At 42.0% G+C, this 16,157-nt stretch overlaps 1 protein-coding gene across 1 annotated transcript in view; it reads right to left on the minus strand.

Annotated features, from left to right (window-relative positions):
• Positions 1–12,801: 12,801 nt before the first annotated feature.
• The window catches only part of RNF130 (ring finger protein 130), a 38,344-nt gene continuing 34,988 nt past the window's right edge, over positions 12,802–16,157 (minus strand). The window contains exon 8 of the mRNA XM_035105643.3: positions 12,802–14,327. Within this exon, the coding sequence (XP_034961534.1) occupies positions 14,218–14,327 (110 nt within the window). The 3' untranslated portion in view covers positions 12,802–14,217. The remainder of the gene's footprint in view (positions 14,328–16,157) is intronic.

The following is a 16,157-nucleotide window of genomic DNA, read 5'->3' on the forward strand; positions in this document are numbered from 1 at the left end:
AGTAGGGCTGCATTGCTGCTATACCCTTTCGACCTGGGAGTAACACCCCCCTCCCCTCTGAAGTCAGTGGGGCCTTCTCATGAGGAGACCTGTCTAGGGTGGCACCGTCAATCCCGTTGCACCTGGCGAGACTTGGGAGTGTGTCGTGTGGTGGGCAAAACTGTGTGACCCCGCAGAGAAAGGCCTTCGACATCCGGGTATTTCAGTTGTTGCAGCTTGGAATCTGGGCCTTAAAAAAATTATTCCCGTTTTTGAGTTTGGGCTCAACCGAGTGTGGCATTTTGCAGACACGCCTGCCCTGTTAGCTGCTTAGGAACCAACGCCCTACTTGTTCTAATGTCATGGACGCACCAGGGCTAAGCTCAGCTGTTTTGCTACATGAGAGGAGGGGCAAGATGGCCACGGCCCCAGCTCCATTCCAGGCTGGAAGAGTTCGCTGTTGGCAGAGGCGCAGTTCAATTGCCCCTAAACAGCAGAGTCAGGGGGGATACAGGACAGCCTACCTGGCACATCAAGCTCTGCAAACACCCTGCTGTTTCTCCCTACCCCTAGTTGGGGTCTCTGCCTCACTCGGCTAATGGCAGGACCAGCGCTGAGTATCATATGCAACCCTAGTCATTTCTTCATGTGATAATAGGAACCCACTTTTAAACCAGAGTCTTCTGACACCAGAGAACGTCCCATCCCCATTTCACGCTGCTGAAGGTCCCACTCCAGCAGTGCATGCCAAATCCATTTGTTCTTCAACAGGCTTGTGCTGCACTGTTTTTTATTTTAAAGGGCAGGAAGATGGTGGTTCTTAGGGCTAAGGGTATTTTAGAAAACACTGTCATTCCACAAGGAGCTCAACATGGGCCTCAGCCATCTGAAATAGTAGGTAATGCATGTGTAGAAACTCACTGCTTATGGGCATGCATTTACAAGGAAAAACACGAGACTGGGTGCACTTACCTAGTAGTATGTGGCACTGAACTCAATGGGACTTAATTCTGAGTAGGTATGTCAGATTGTGCTATCAAGGGTGGTACCGTGTTTCCCCTTTTTTAATACGTAGTCATAAAGTAAGCCATGGCAGGGTTTTTATGCATTCGGGAAATATAAGACATACCCCAAAAATAAGACGTACCTTCTTGCTTTCCTTTAGAGCCTCGAGAGGCTTGAAACCAGTTGGGAGGGGGTGCATGAATTGAGCGTGTCACCAGGCGAGCCGCGCTGGGAGCCTCCCCGCTCTTCCCAGGACTTTTTTCCACTTGGGCCGAGCGCCCGGACGGGAAAACCCCTCGATGTCGGGAGCCCTGCTGGCCCCTTCCGCGCTGCCGGAATGTTGTGGGGCCACATGGCCCAAAGCAGAGCGGCGGCGGATGACAGGCAGCGGCAGGAGCCGCGCCGCCGAAACGTTCTGGGGCCGCATGGCCCGAGGCAGAGCGGCGGCGGGTGACAGGCGGCGGCAGGAGCTGCGCCGCCGAAATGTTCTGGGGCCGCATGGCCCGAAGCAGAGCGGTGGCGGATGACAGGCGGCGGCAGGAGTCGTGCCGCCGAAACGTTCTCGGGCCGCATGGCCCAAGGCAGAGCGGTGGCGGGTGACAGGCGGCGGCAGGAGCCGCGCCGCCGAAACGTTCTCAGGCCGCATGGCCCAAGGCAGAGCGGCGGCGGGAGGCAGCGAGAAGTAAAGGGCAGAACCGGGCAAAAGAGCTCGACACTTGTGTGTTGGTTCGCCCTGGTTCCCGCAGACCCCTTTCCGGCAGAAAAATGGCAGGGGCAACCGTGGTGGTGGCAGCGTTAACGGCGCCAGGAGGAGGCGGTGGATGCAGTCTGAGGCAAGGCGCTGCTCCGCTCGCCGCCTGGCTCAGCTCGTTGAAAGGGAAGGAGGGGAGCCAAGGAGGGAGAAAGCAGGGCGGGAGAAAAGCCTTTCCTCTTCGCTAAGTCCTGCCATCTCTGCCAGAACTCGGGCAGCGGGGGAAGCGGAGCGCTCGCGGGAGGCGAGTCGTCTGGGGCGTGTGAACGCGACGCTGTGGCGGAGCGGAGCGCTGTTTTATCGGTGCTGTTGGGTGCTGGCGGGGAATTCCAGGTCTCCCTGAATTCCGCTCACAGCCCCTCCCTGCTCTCTCTCCGGTAAAAGGAAGAATGGGTGGGGGTGAGCTAACGTATGTGTCATGATGGTGGCTGGTGTACGTGTGAATCACTTTGCTGAAGAGCCCAGGGCAGAACAGAGACCAAGGAAGAGCGGGTCTCTCCCCCCCTCTGGCACTCCGCCCTTTGGGTCTTTAGGTTTAGCTCTGCACAGATAATAATAAGGGTAACCCAGGCAAGAGGGGAAATCGCTGCGTCTCTTTCCTCTCTGCTGGTGCCGGGTAAAGCTCCCAAGACCTCGTGTTGTTGCCATTGTTTGGCTTTGGGTTTCCTGCCTTCATTTGTAGCGCTGCTTTCTTAAAGCAGTGTACAGTTCTTACTAGCCGTAAGGAGGTACTTACAGTAATAATAATAAAAAGACACCCCCCGAAAATAAGCCATAGGCTTATTTTCTTGAGTAAAATTAATATAAGACGGTGTCTTAAAATGTGGGAAACACGGTAGTGGATGGAACTTCTAGAGATCCTGGGCATGGAGTTGAGCATCTGAAGAGAGCTATCAACTCATGCTAACAAAAACATTTTAAATGGATGTTGGGAATATCTGAATAAGCAGAGGAACCGGTATCAGAAAATCAGAACCATCCTTGCTTAAATAGAAGCAATTAGAGCATATGGAATCACAACTGGAAGGAAAAGCAGTCATCTTTCCATAATCAGGCAAAAAATAATCGCAAATCATATGACAGGAGCTGGAAAGGGTAGCTACAGGAAATAGTTGTAGAATAGGGCCATCCCCACTTTGCCTGGGCCCTTACTCCTTTAACAGTAATAATAGGAATTAAAGGCCCAGCAAACAACAGAGACAATGCTGCTCTAGAATGATGCCTCATACACCTGAGCTTCATGTGTTCAAAACCTGGGAAGGGGCAATGAATAAATATTCCGAGGCACAAGGCAATCTGATCTGAGGGAAAATTCATTCTTGATCACAAATACAGCACCATTGCCACCTGAGCTCATTCACTGCCACAGGCAGCATTTAGGTTTTGGCACACTACTACAAAAAACACTGTGTGGTGGTGTGCTAGTTTGGCACTGCCCAAAACTAACCACATGGCTGGCATGAGAACTGGAAACCACCAGGTTTCATTTAGGAATGAAGACAGGACTGAAATGAAAGTTGATTCCATCCAATGACCTGTCTGTGACTGAACATCTTTGATGTGCCAGCACCCCTCCCACCACTGCATAAACAAACAAACAAACAAACAAACAAACAAACAAACATTACATATATAGGAAGCACTCATGGAACAGGAAAAGTACCTTTTCCCCTCACCACGCTGTCATCAGTAGCATGGGCAGATAAATAGTAATAATAATAAAGGGCTAGCATGGTTTGTGCTGAATTAGAGTCAGTGTCTGATGCCATATTCCCTGCTGAACGACTGAGGCGACAGATGCTTTTACCTCATTACCTGTTTTAGAGCACTGCAATATCTATTAATAAGTTCTCATTCTTCTGAATGTAGTGGCACCTACACAGTTATTTCTCCACAACATTCCTGAGCTGCAACAACCCATTTTGTTTTAGTGCTTATTACAATTCTTGAAGCACAAAGGATTGCTCACCTTGTTGTTTTTCCTGAAGCTACCGTAACTTACAAAAGGCATGGATAAATCTTCTGAAATGCCTGGTGTTCACTTAAATGTCTCTCTGCCAGAATGACTGCATTTGTCAGGGCAATTCACAAAACAAAGCAGTAGATGGATTAAACATATCCCTTGGGATACATTAAACTAAGGCTATACACTATCCCTGATAAAATAGGGGAAAACATTTAAATTATATTTTGTGTTGCATATTGGCAAAAGCCACAAATCTTGGGCTTTATATGCAATCCTGTTCCTATCTCTAGCTATGCAGTCCCAGAATTGGTCTCTTTTCTGCCCTTTTCCTGAATAAATATTAGCTGCCATTTGTTTTAAGACTACTGAGACAATAACCGCATCATAGATGCACGTTCCAATCTGCTTCTGAGCTCAATTCAAAGTGTTGGTGATTCCCTTTAAAGCCCTAAACTGCTTAGGTATGAGATACCTTAAGCCAGAGGTTCCCAACTCACCCCACCCTCCATGGAACACTTAAAATATTGCTAAATAGGGTCTTAGTCAACAATTTAATAATTCTATTGTAACAATTGTAATGCAATGTGCTAGATGTGCTAAATTTTATTGCTTATTTTTATTTTAGTGTATTATTTTAATCCCATAGAATTAAAATTATTTACAATAAATATTAATATTAAAATCAAATTAATGGCTGTGCCATCTCCAGTCTTCAGCCACAAATCCACAGACATGCCTGAATGAGGCTCATAGACCACTAGTGGTCCATAGACAAGGTTTAGGGATTGCCCCTCCTTCCTATATTATCTTGCCTTACTATTCTTCTTAACTGCCTGCTGTAAAATAGCTGAACACCACAGAACACAAAATTGACTATGTGAAAGTACAGTTTGTGAAGTATCGTGAGATGCGAATCAGGCAGATGGGCTTATTTTTAATTTGTCCACTGGTTCCTTATCTGCCATGTGGTCACATGATATCTAAGTATAACAGGAAATAAAATGCAGGAAGAGCCATCTGAGATACCTAGAAGATAATTTTCTGTGTGTAGAAGATTTCATCTATTTTCTTGAAGCACTGGAGAACAGGTATCTCAGACTGTCTCACCAGTTGTGAAATTCTCACAAATACAGAGCTCATGGAACACCACTAAGCAGGCATAGGCTGTTTTTAAATAGCTTTTTATTGTAATGTATTACATTAGCAAATCCTAACGTAAAGGTATACACTATTAACATATCAGCATATACCACATAGCTACAATACAGTAGTATACTTACATCAAAATATGTAGACTAAGAATTTTTGTGGCTGCCAAGCTACAGCTTATCACACAGTTTTTAAAGTTTAGATTGTCAAGAGGGTGGCATACTGCCTGCACATGCCTAGATTAGAAACAAGGCAAATAATCCTTTTTACTTTGCCAGACCTCTAGTGGCTTGTTTGTATTTTTCGGCTCTCTGTTGTTCATACTGGTATAATTCACAATATGGCAATGAGGAATTCAAATACATAGGCCCTGCCATTGTATTTTACATACACGCTGTTTGATAGTTTAATCACTTTCACTCATCACATTGCAAAAGACCTGCTAAAAGTTATTCTCACTGCATTTTGTGCATAGTTAGTCTTGGCCTGTACCTGGGGATCCTGAGCAGACACATGAGCCTTACGTACACAGTTATCCACTTAATTTTCTATCTGGGCTAACAGTCTGAATTCAAGACTGCTGGTTGCAGTTACATGAGCTCAAATCGTGATTAAGCACATCCACTGAACTGTGTGCTGATACAAATGCAAACTGTTGGTTCAGCATAACTAAATATCCATACAAATAGTTTCTATGGATAACCACAAACCTAAGGATTGCATGCATAGCCCTTAATTGGCACAAAAAGGGAATCTAGCAGATATCCATTTATTTTGCTGCTAAGTTGACCGAACAACTGGGATACCGCTAGCTTTGTGCACTTCAGAGAAGTATTTTCTCCCAACATATAAGGCTTAGTGCAGCAATTTTAATCACCAGAGTGAGCAATGTGCAGATGTAGAGAAGAGAGGAAAGCATGACAAATGTTTAATTCTGGTGGCAGCATTTCCTCTTAAACCCACAAGTGTTGATTTCCACAAATATCCACAGATTTTCTCCCCCCCCCCCTTTTCTTGGCAAGGCTCCTGTGGTTTCAGTTGCTGCATGACAGGAAGGAACTTAGCAACTGCAGCTCCCCCCACCCCCAAAATGACTACATCTTTATGCCAAGAGAAGTTGTACAAGTTGCATTTTAGCCTGGCATGCAGCTGTGAAAGGCACAGGAACTCTTTCAGAAAAAAGCTGGCAAAGCCTTCATATACAGCAGGGGTGGTGTAACTACCCCTGACCATTAGCCATACTGTCCGAGACTGATTGGAGCTGGATTCCAACAATATTTGGAGAGCTACAGATTAGCCATCCTTGATATACAGTGTCTGGATAAAGCCCAGGTATGAGGGTTATTCATCATGCTCCTGCTAATTATAACCACCACCATAGTATCTAAGACAGCACAGCCTAACTACCACATAGCAAGTGTCTCTTCTCTCCAGTTCCCAGAACTGAAAGAAACTTCACTGACCTTGGAAGTGGGGCAGGCAGAGCCATTCCAAAATAGATTATATGATAGAAAAATGGCAACTCTTTTCTCCAAGCTACGGAGCTGAGTGACAGTTATTTGACATGTGCTTTTTCTTAATGCAGACCAACCTCATCAGTGTGTTAACAAATGTGATAGCTGGTGTGTGTTTTTTAGGTTCTTATACCCTCTTACAGGGATTGTCAGAAGTGCTCAAATTACAGGGAGCTCGGAGAGGGCCTGGTCTCCTTCACTACTGTTTTTGGGAGAGTGCAGGGGGCCCAAGATCTGACTAAAATTGGGCAGTCACAGGAGTTGAGCCTTGTGGGTTTTATAAAGGACCATTATTCCCCCCCCCCAATAATTTGAGCAGATCTCAACATAATAAGAACATGGTTTTAGCGATCTAGATGCTTGATGGAACACAACTTCAATAGCTGGCATTTGCTAAAATCCCATCATTGACAAAACTGGCAATTCTAATGGGAGAAATCATTGACCCTTTATACTAGCGTAGACATACTGAACTCATTGGGACTACACCAATTTAGTGAGTCAGCAGATCATCCCTTTAAAATGCCATTTCACTGTATAACATTTAGGAGAGTTACAAGCATGGCCCATCAAGCATAAGTGAACAAACACTAAATAATAAAAAGAGAGGCAGACAATCAGAGTACAGATACAATAACAGATCACAACGCTTTAGCCAACATGGTCCAGTACACCAGAGGGCCTGACCTCTATAAGGAAAACTGGGAAGATATATAAGCAAACAAGCGAACAAACAAACAAACAAACATGTAAGCAGTTACATAGCACCATCCATGCAAGCTTGCCATTCTTAATAAATATTAATGAATGAAGTCTCACACTATTCCTGTGAGGTAGGTATTATTACCATATTATATATGAGGAAACAGAAGCATTGAACATAACTTGCTTGTTTAGCGCTTGGATGGAACTAGATATTTCCTGTTCAAAAACTCACTTGTTTCCCGCCTGGTGCATGTGAATCCCACACCAGATCATCATCTTTTTACTGAACTGATAGGAAAGGGTGCTAAGCCCCTCCTATAGCAAATGCACAGGTGTGCTAATAGCAATACATCATGTACATTCTGCTAATCCTGCTAGTTTCAGAAGACAGTAAAAACTGAGTTTACTGCAGGTCAGTTTTAACTGATGTCATCCCTCTGTAGTCTAAGCTGAAATATCAGGGAACCTATACTTTAAATAGCCACGTGACAGAAGGGAACTCAAGAGGTGCAGCTCCCCCACCCCCCACCACTGCAACTGTATACTAGGATAAGCTTTACAAACGGAGCACTGCCAAAAACAGGCTGTGCGGTTCAAGTGGCACTGTTTTAAAGAGAAGCAGCTATCCTTGTTACAACTGCACTACCCATTAGTGCAGTTGTGCTGCTTCAGTAGAACTATAATACACAGTTTTGACTGCACCAATCAACTGCAATAAATAAATACAATCTAAGAGGGTGTGAAGCCCTTTCCACACATATGGGAGTGACAGGAGGGTAGACAAGCCTTCTAACTGCAAATGTTTTACAGGCGAAGTACAGCTTGAAAATGGAACAATAAAACCAAACTACTCACTTGTTAGCTGCTAAATTTTGTACAGAAAGGATTATGCATACTTCATTTACCCCAATAGCACCTAGTTGAAGGCCATCCATAATATGCTGATTTCACCAAATAATTAATAGGTCAGTTGAAGAAAAGGTTAAGGGGGGGGGATACAGCATTGTTTGCTTGAAAAGTTGCTATACCCGGTAAATATGTTTTTCTTTCCTATATAGGCCAAACAATAGGACTAAACGAGTTTCCATTGTTTAAACATCAGATGAATGCCTGGAGAGCTGATTTACCCCCCTTCTTCCCCACTAGATGTCACTGTAAACAACTGGACGTTATGGAACAATGATGCAGATGCTTTTTAGTTATTTTGTTTAATCTTTGTAAATTCACATGGGGCACATCAATGCAGTCTTGCTGCGACAACCGAGTCTTTGTATAGGCCTGCATGTTTTAAATATGTTGATATGCCCTCTGGATAGAGGTGGGCTCATAACAACTGTGAAAAACAGTATTATTGGGTGTGGCACACAAGTTAGAACATGAATCAGAAAGTGAGCAAGGGAAATTATTAAGTAGGAGGAATAATTAGGAAGCAACAAGGAGTGGAACAAGTTACTAAGGGAGTCTGTCACTGGGCATTTTTAAACAAGGTTAGAGAAATATTTTTAATGGTGGTTTATATGTAAATACACTTATTTAGGAGTAGATTAGATACCTTATGACCCTCCAGCTCTAAAATTGTACAAAACAAGCCTACCAGCTTCCTTTATCACAACCAATAAAAACACAGATGCCAAGGGAAAGTGGTTTGCCTATGGAAGGAAGAACACTAGCTGTCTAAAGTCCACAAATGAATAAAAATGCTCATCTTTAAAAGTGGGAAGGCACCAACTTTTACAATTCTTTTCCATGCTCATGCACTTTGCTGATTGCATTAGTCAATGATTATTTTTAGTCCAGGCTAGACTGAATACACCCTTCTCTTTTTGGCACAAAGGTGACAATAGTTGGATAGGGAGAGACTACAGATCTCTAGCTAAATTAACAGCCTCTCAAAACACACACACACACACACAAAACCACAAACCCTTCCCAGGATTCTGTGGGGAAGGAAAAAAATGACAATAGTGGTATAAAACAGACTTTCATTTATTTGTAGGGTGGCTATGTCAATGGGTTACTATTCTGCCTAACTAAAGTATTTGCACTCCTAAATCAACAAACCATTTGTCCAGTTACTGTTTTACCCACATTTTTGCCCTCACTGCAACAGTCTATTTGTATGTGTATGGTTCCTATTCCTATTCACATTTTTAAAAATCACATTTTCTTAGGGCTGTTTGTCTTAATTGTGTGTGCCTATCTCCTAGGAATTAAGTGAAACAGGCTTTTAATATACAGTACAGGCTTTTAAAAACAATTTGTGGATAATGGACTTGTTCATATATTAGCCATCAATCCTGTGAATACACTGGAGAAAAAGGTGCATATCAGCTTGGATAGCTCAGTTGGTTATGTGGTGGTGCTGATAATGCCAAAGTTGCAAGTTTGATCCCCATCTGGGACAGCTGCCTATTCCTGCATTGCAGGGCGTTGGACTAGATGATCCTCAGGGTCCCTTCCAACTCTGATTCTATGACTTGACATGCCCTATAACTATCCCTCCTCTCCCTCCCACCCCTGCCCCATGAACATAAGATGTGTCTCATGCAGAGGCAAGGGGAAATCATGTATAACTGGTTTGTGAAATCAAGTTGTGAAATTTGGGCCTTTTAGTGAAATGTTCGCTGTATGTGATGCGTGGTTTTATGTGGTGGCTGAGAAGAGCACATGTCTGCTCCTCCACAATGTGAAAATGCCTGTTAAGTGTGTGGACCAGACCACAGTCTGTCGTTGCTACAATTTCCTCCAGTTGCAATAATAAACCTCAGAAAAGTAACAGGAAAAGGAGAGGACGTAGCTTCTATCAATTGCTAAACAAAGCGACACTTAAGAATTATATGCATTCTTAACTAGGTAAATTAGTTATCATACACATATAGGGGGAAAACACAGAGCAAGGATTAACTAATTAACTAATCTTTCAAATGAACTGCCTGAAATCTTTGGGAGTGTAATAAATTTAGAAACAGACATGCCCCACCCCCGTGCCTGCATTACCTGTTTTTGTGTTACCTACAATAAGTAGCCACACCCAGATATTAATAAAATGCATGCTCTCTAGAAAGTTGCAGAGCAGGACCCAGTCTCTGTAGTTGGCTAGGGGTATTTTGTGCAATGCTGGATGGCAAGGCACATGAAGAATCCCTTTTGGAAGAGCCACTTTCTCACATTTTTTCCTTACATGGGATAAACTCAGAAGAAAAAGAAAACGTGTATAGCACAATTCCTGCATTGGGCTGAGTATTTGCTGCACTTTTTAAGTGAGAAGACTGAACAGCCATTTCACATGTAATATAAACATCTTTAAAAACTATGCAAGCTGTTTTTTTGCTTGGTGTGCAGCCAAATATAAGCAGGATGGGAGTTTTAAAACTTGTGTTTATGTACAAGCTGATTTCCTCAGTTGTCTTTTTATTTTTAAAATACTGTTTTTCACAGAGATATTACAACAGTGTCAATGGCAAAATACTAGTGGGTTCACAAGACCAAATCCATCTCAACCCCACCCTACCCACCCCAAATTTGGGCTGATTAGGTACAAACATTCTAGTCTTGAGAATGAATCAATGTGTGCTCACATCATGGGCTGACCTGTGTTCAAAAATCTTGATTATTATTATTATTATTAAAAAAGAAAAACCCATCTTGGGCTAAATAAGAGAGTGAATGATACTGTCAAGATAAAATATATGCCCCTGAACCTAAGTCACCATTGTTCTTAAAGGGTGAGACATAATACTTAAGTTAGCAGCTCAACCCCCTCCCCCACTGCATTCTCTCTCAGGATAGCAAAATATTTTATGCTTGGGAAGAAGGCCCAGTCTTGATGACATCTACTTAAGGAATCATTGAAGTTTAAGCAGCACTAGGCTTTTCCAAAGGGTGCTTTCTTGTGAATTCTGGGGGCTGGTTTGTTTGCTTTTACTGTTCAGAGGGGTACTACAATTTACAGCTTAGACAAAAGCCACATTTGAAAAGCTACAATTGAAGGCTTTTCTTGATTGCTGCCCATTCATAAGTTATCAGGACACAGAATATGCTCCAGTGGCATCTGTCAAGTTTCATCATGAGCCAAGACATGTTGAACGGCCACAGTAGGGCACAACATTCCGAGTCAGACAGATAACTCAATAGTAACTAGTTTGTTTAAGGATTCCATGTTTCCCTTTCATTGCTCTATTTTCTTAGCTTCAGACACCAATGCCTCAAATACCAAAGAGAAATATTAGTGTAGTGGCCAGCTGTAGCTCACTGAATTCTGATTGCCCTGCCTCATGTTCTAGAAACTAGAGAGGGCAGAGCATAGTTCAGTGATAAAACATAGGTTTCACATGCAGAAGATACCAAGCTCATCCATGGTAGCACCTCTATTTTAAAGCATTTGGGGCAGCAGGCCTGGGATCTGGGGCAGCTGGCAGCCAAAACAGGCAATATGTTGCTAGAGGAGCCAATGATCTGACTCTATAGCAGCAGCTGTTTATGTTCAAACAATAGATCTCTCCTTGATTTGGAGAGCAAACATTGTTTATATCTAGTAAACAATGCCCTAAATCATAAGTTTCCTTATTCATCTCTACAGAATGATTCCAGCTTGAAAATCAATTAAGTTAGGAGGAGGAGGAGAAGCCTGGATCTTGCTGAAAATGGTATAAATTTGGTTAAAATAGTGGCCTGTTAGAAACATGACTATGTCTATGATATTACCATTCACCCGTCAAAATGCAAATACAAAGGAATGTAATTACACTTTAATCCCATTGAAATCAGCCACTGACTGAACTACATTTTCTCTGGAATGGGCCCTCTGTGCACAAAGAATTGTTGGTATTTTTGCTTCCAATTAGCATTTTCTAAAAGTTTATCCAGTTAATATATTTTATTATCTTTCAGGCTATGGGCCTACACAGTGACCTTTGAACATTCCACAACATCCTGCCAAACATCCAGTCTTAAATACTTCAATGTTATGGCTGTAAGAATTCAGTAAAGTTCAGTAACAGTTCAGTTTTAAAATTAACTTCAGCTAGTTAAAATTTTAAAATCAGGTAAACTACTGTGATTTATGACATGTGAATAATTGCAGATGTATACAGTAGTTAATAAAAGGGATTGGGCAGGGGCAGAACCTGTTTTAGGCTTTTTAAAATCAAGATTCTAGGTATGCACTAAAAACTCTGCAATACGAGAGCACTTTACATACACTTCTTTCATAATATGCTGTCTTGCCATCAGAGAAGTGTATGGTATTGGCAGGAAAAATGAATGCTAGACTTTGTGTGTCCATTTAAATAATATCATTGTAATCATGAAATCAGTATTACTGATCTTCTCCACTAAATCATCTAACTTTCATTCACAATACTTCAAGACTGTGCTTTTAAACAGATTTTGTAAAGAATCTCTCACAGTTCAGTGGAGTACATTAAAACTTACCTGGCACATATAACAAACAAAACGGCTGCCAGTGCTAAGTCCCTAAGCTCTGTATCACCCAGTTAAGAATGATCAGACACGCAATATGGCCATCTCAGCAACACAGAAAGGGCATTCCTGCTAACGAATAAAGACTTAGGTTCACAGAGCTACTTTCAAGTCTTTGCATAAAACTTTCAGCATCACAACATTTCAGGGCAGGAGAGATCTTGTGAAAGCCCACTTTCTGCAGGAGAAAAACAAGACAATTTTTCATGTGTAAGCTGCCTGAATGGAACGAGACACCCACGCAACATTCCTTACCTTTTCTTTTGGTTTTTAATTTCTTCAACAATCAAGATTCATAAGAGCATTAAGCTTGTGTCCACACTACAAGGATACCACTTCTATCTCTACAGCAGCTCGGATTTGCAATGGGGGGAAAACAACTATTCTCAATCGTTACATTTTATGCAGCACCCACAGTAGGAAAAGCTACTTTAGATGCACCATCGCATAATTTTGTTCTGAATTGCTATTTTTTTTTGCTTAAGCAACACTGCCAACTACTTAAAAAAACACCCTATAGTCTTTGTTCTTTTAGCTGTCCATTTTTGCATCAGTTGGAAAGTTTATTTCCTACAGCCACTGTCCCATTCTAGTAAATATGGATTTACTCCTGGATGTCAAAGTAGCAACTGCATTTCCTCCATACTGGATTCATACTGTTGATGTCCTCTGGAACAGGTGTAGCTTCAGAAAAGTGTTTGTTGCTTCATAATTAGTTATCTCAGGTAAAAACGTATGAAGGATGCTTCCAGTTCTTTCAGTATGTAACACCAACGTACGGTAAGTGGCTTTTTAAAAATCAGAGTGAAAAAGTACACACCTTTTAAAAAAACAAGCAACAACCTATTTCTGATTCCTGGGTTCTTCTTAAGAAGTCTTAATCTAAAGATCAAATATTGGTTTTATAAATTTCAGCAGCAGCATCAGTCTGAGATTCCTTCAGCAGGAAGGCTGTAAAAATGGCTGTTTTTGTTTGTTGTTGTTTTTTGCATTCTTTCTAAGCAGCTTTTGTTCATATTTAACCGCAGCAATGAAGTAGGAACCCTCATCCCCCACCCTTGAAAAATCCTGTACGGATATTGCAGGCTGTAATGCTGCTGTAACGTTGGCTTCTTCTGCCATCAGCTTGTTAAATGGAAAGCTGGAACATTAATACATTTCTCATAAATCCCTTTGGAATGGGGATGTTCAGTGTAAGATCAAGGTTAGAATGAAGAATAACTGGAGCGCTTTGGGCATGTAGCCTACCACCTCCTCCATCAGGCAACTAAGCTGGCAAACACTGCAACTTTTTTTTTTAAAAAAAAGAAGAGAAATATCATGTGCCTACTCAAGAGAGGTGACTGTTGTACAAAATTAAAACTGAGAGTAGGGCAAAACCTCTAGCACACCAACACCATCCCACTGACACTGCTAATGACAGCTTGGTCACTCGGCAACCTCCAACAGCCGACTTTGTGCACACACTTCATCCGTTTACAGATGTCATCCTTGGATATTGCCTCAGCTGAGCTTCACCTTTGCAGCCTGGCAGCCAGGCACATGTTCTGGAAAAGGCAGCTCTTCTTCAGACAAAGGACACCCATGGAAGGAGTACACAACAATAGGAATGAGAAACGGAAAAGGAAAGGGGAAAGAGAGCAAAGCAATAAGAATGCAGATCCCCTTCAGGTCTTGTTCTCATCATACATGTCCAAGACAGGTTCAATGGAAGAGAAGTCATTCTCATAAACCAGGCTCCGAGGAGAGAGGGAGTTACGGTGAAAGAAGTGGCCACCTAGGAAAGAAGCAACAATAAAAAGAATCCTATTAGGAACGAGGCAGAAAAAACGAAGTGACTTTGCTAACAACAAAGTTTACACATTTCAATCTACTCATTTATACCAAGCTCACAGAAATGCAAAAGAAACATCAGTTTTAAAAAATTAAATAAATAACCATCGTTATCTGGCTATGTGAATTATTGGAAAATTAGAAAGACCTCTCTTTTTCCAGTAATAAACCCATTGCATAATTCTGTATGGACATTGTAATAGTACAGGTTTAATAAATTCTCGGCTGATGACATGTAGGTGTGATCTTTGGATGAAGGGCATTATACAAATTTAATAAATTAAATTAAATTCAAGGTAGCCTTTGTATGAAACAGTTGCCAAGAAGGGTCGCAAGGCTTGTGTGCAGAAGCATGCCACTTGTGTTTTGTGTTTCTGTTACATATTAGACACCTGGAAAATAGAACTTCTGCAATGTATCCAGATCTCTTTCATCGGTCACAGTATGAACAACTGCAGAGGGAATGCTCCTCCCCAACCCTGCATGAAAGAATATTTTGCTCCAACTGCCTGTTACTTGGGACTGCAGAAGCGCACTTTGCCCCTTCCCCGACACCAGGCAGATGGCCTATGATCACAAGGCAGGCAGTGACAGTCCTATCTTTAAACATATGTATAACGCTTAAAAAGTTTAGGTGTAGTGTTAAATATTAATACCATCTATCCTTTTACATCTGTTCAATAATCTGGTTACAGATCTGCCTCGTGTCACATTTGCCTATCAAGTTCTCTCTCTATTCGTTTCCTTCAACACAGACTGTCCATTTCCTCTTTTTTATTTGGGTCATTTCACCCACATTGCTCTGTACTCACCAATTCCTTGTAAGCTTCCAAGACATTTCTACCATCCCTCTCATCCAAACTTTTACCTTAGTAACACTCCCCCCCCCAAAAAAAGGCCCCACAAAGAAGCTGCTTATGGTACATCACTGGAGTAAGATGCTGGATAAAACAGATTTCTGTCTGCTGCAGTTAGTTGACTGACAGTCTAAATTGATTTCTATCAGAGGTTTGCTTTTCACTGCTGTGAAAGCAGCAGTATGGACTAAATTTAAACACAGCCATGGGCTTTTTGACTACAAATTGGTTCAATTTTCCTGATCTCTGTGATGAAGACTATATGCCTACTCTCAGAGTGCACTAAGAAAAAGCTGTCATCAAATCTTGCTGTTACTAGCATGAGGAAGGCAAACACACGTGTTATGTGCTTATTCTGTTGCCTTAAAGCAATCTGAAGCTTGCTTATAACTATAGTCTCTCCCTGCAACTCCAATTGCCGAAAATGGAGCCTAGTAACGGACATGCTGCCTTGCAAATTGAAGGTTCTCTTGCCTTTTGACTGGGTTTCAAAAGACAAGCCCATATCAAGAGATGCGAAAAGGACTGACCTACATACATTTTCCCCTTCTCCCATTCATTTAAAAATTCTTAGCTTATATGTTTGCTAGCAACTTCACTACATGCAATGAACAAAACAGAAATCTAGAAAAACTGACCAGGTTCACTATGCTCATGTTTCAAACGTTACAAAACTGGCTAATAACATGTACATGCAGGCATTCAACATATAAAGAACACGTTTTTTGAGCTTTTCAAAACAAAAAAAGGCAAAACAATGTTTTGAAAATTCATGTGGTACTCCCTTCCTCCTCAATTTGACTTTTTCACATTTTCTAAAGCAAAGTCACTTCCTTATTTGTGACATTTCTCTGAACGTTTCAAAGACATTTTGAAATATTCTATTATGGAAACGTTAATACACTTCATTTCTAATT

Source organism: Zootoca vivipara, chromosome 2 (assembly GCF_965207765.1).
Source record: "Zootoca vivipara chromosome 2, rZooViv2.hap1.1, whole genome shotgun sequence".
Lineage (NCBI taxonomy): Eukaryota > Metazoa > Chordata > Lepidosauria > Squamata > Lacertidae > Zootoca > Zootoca vivipara.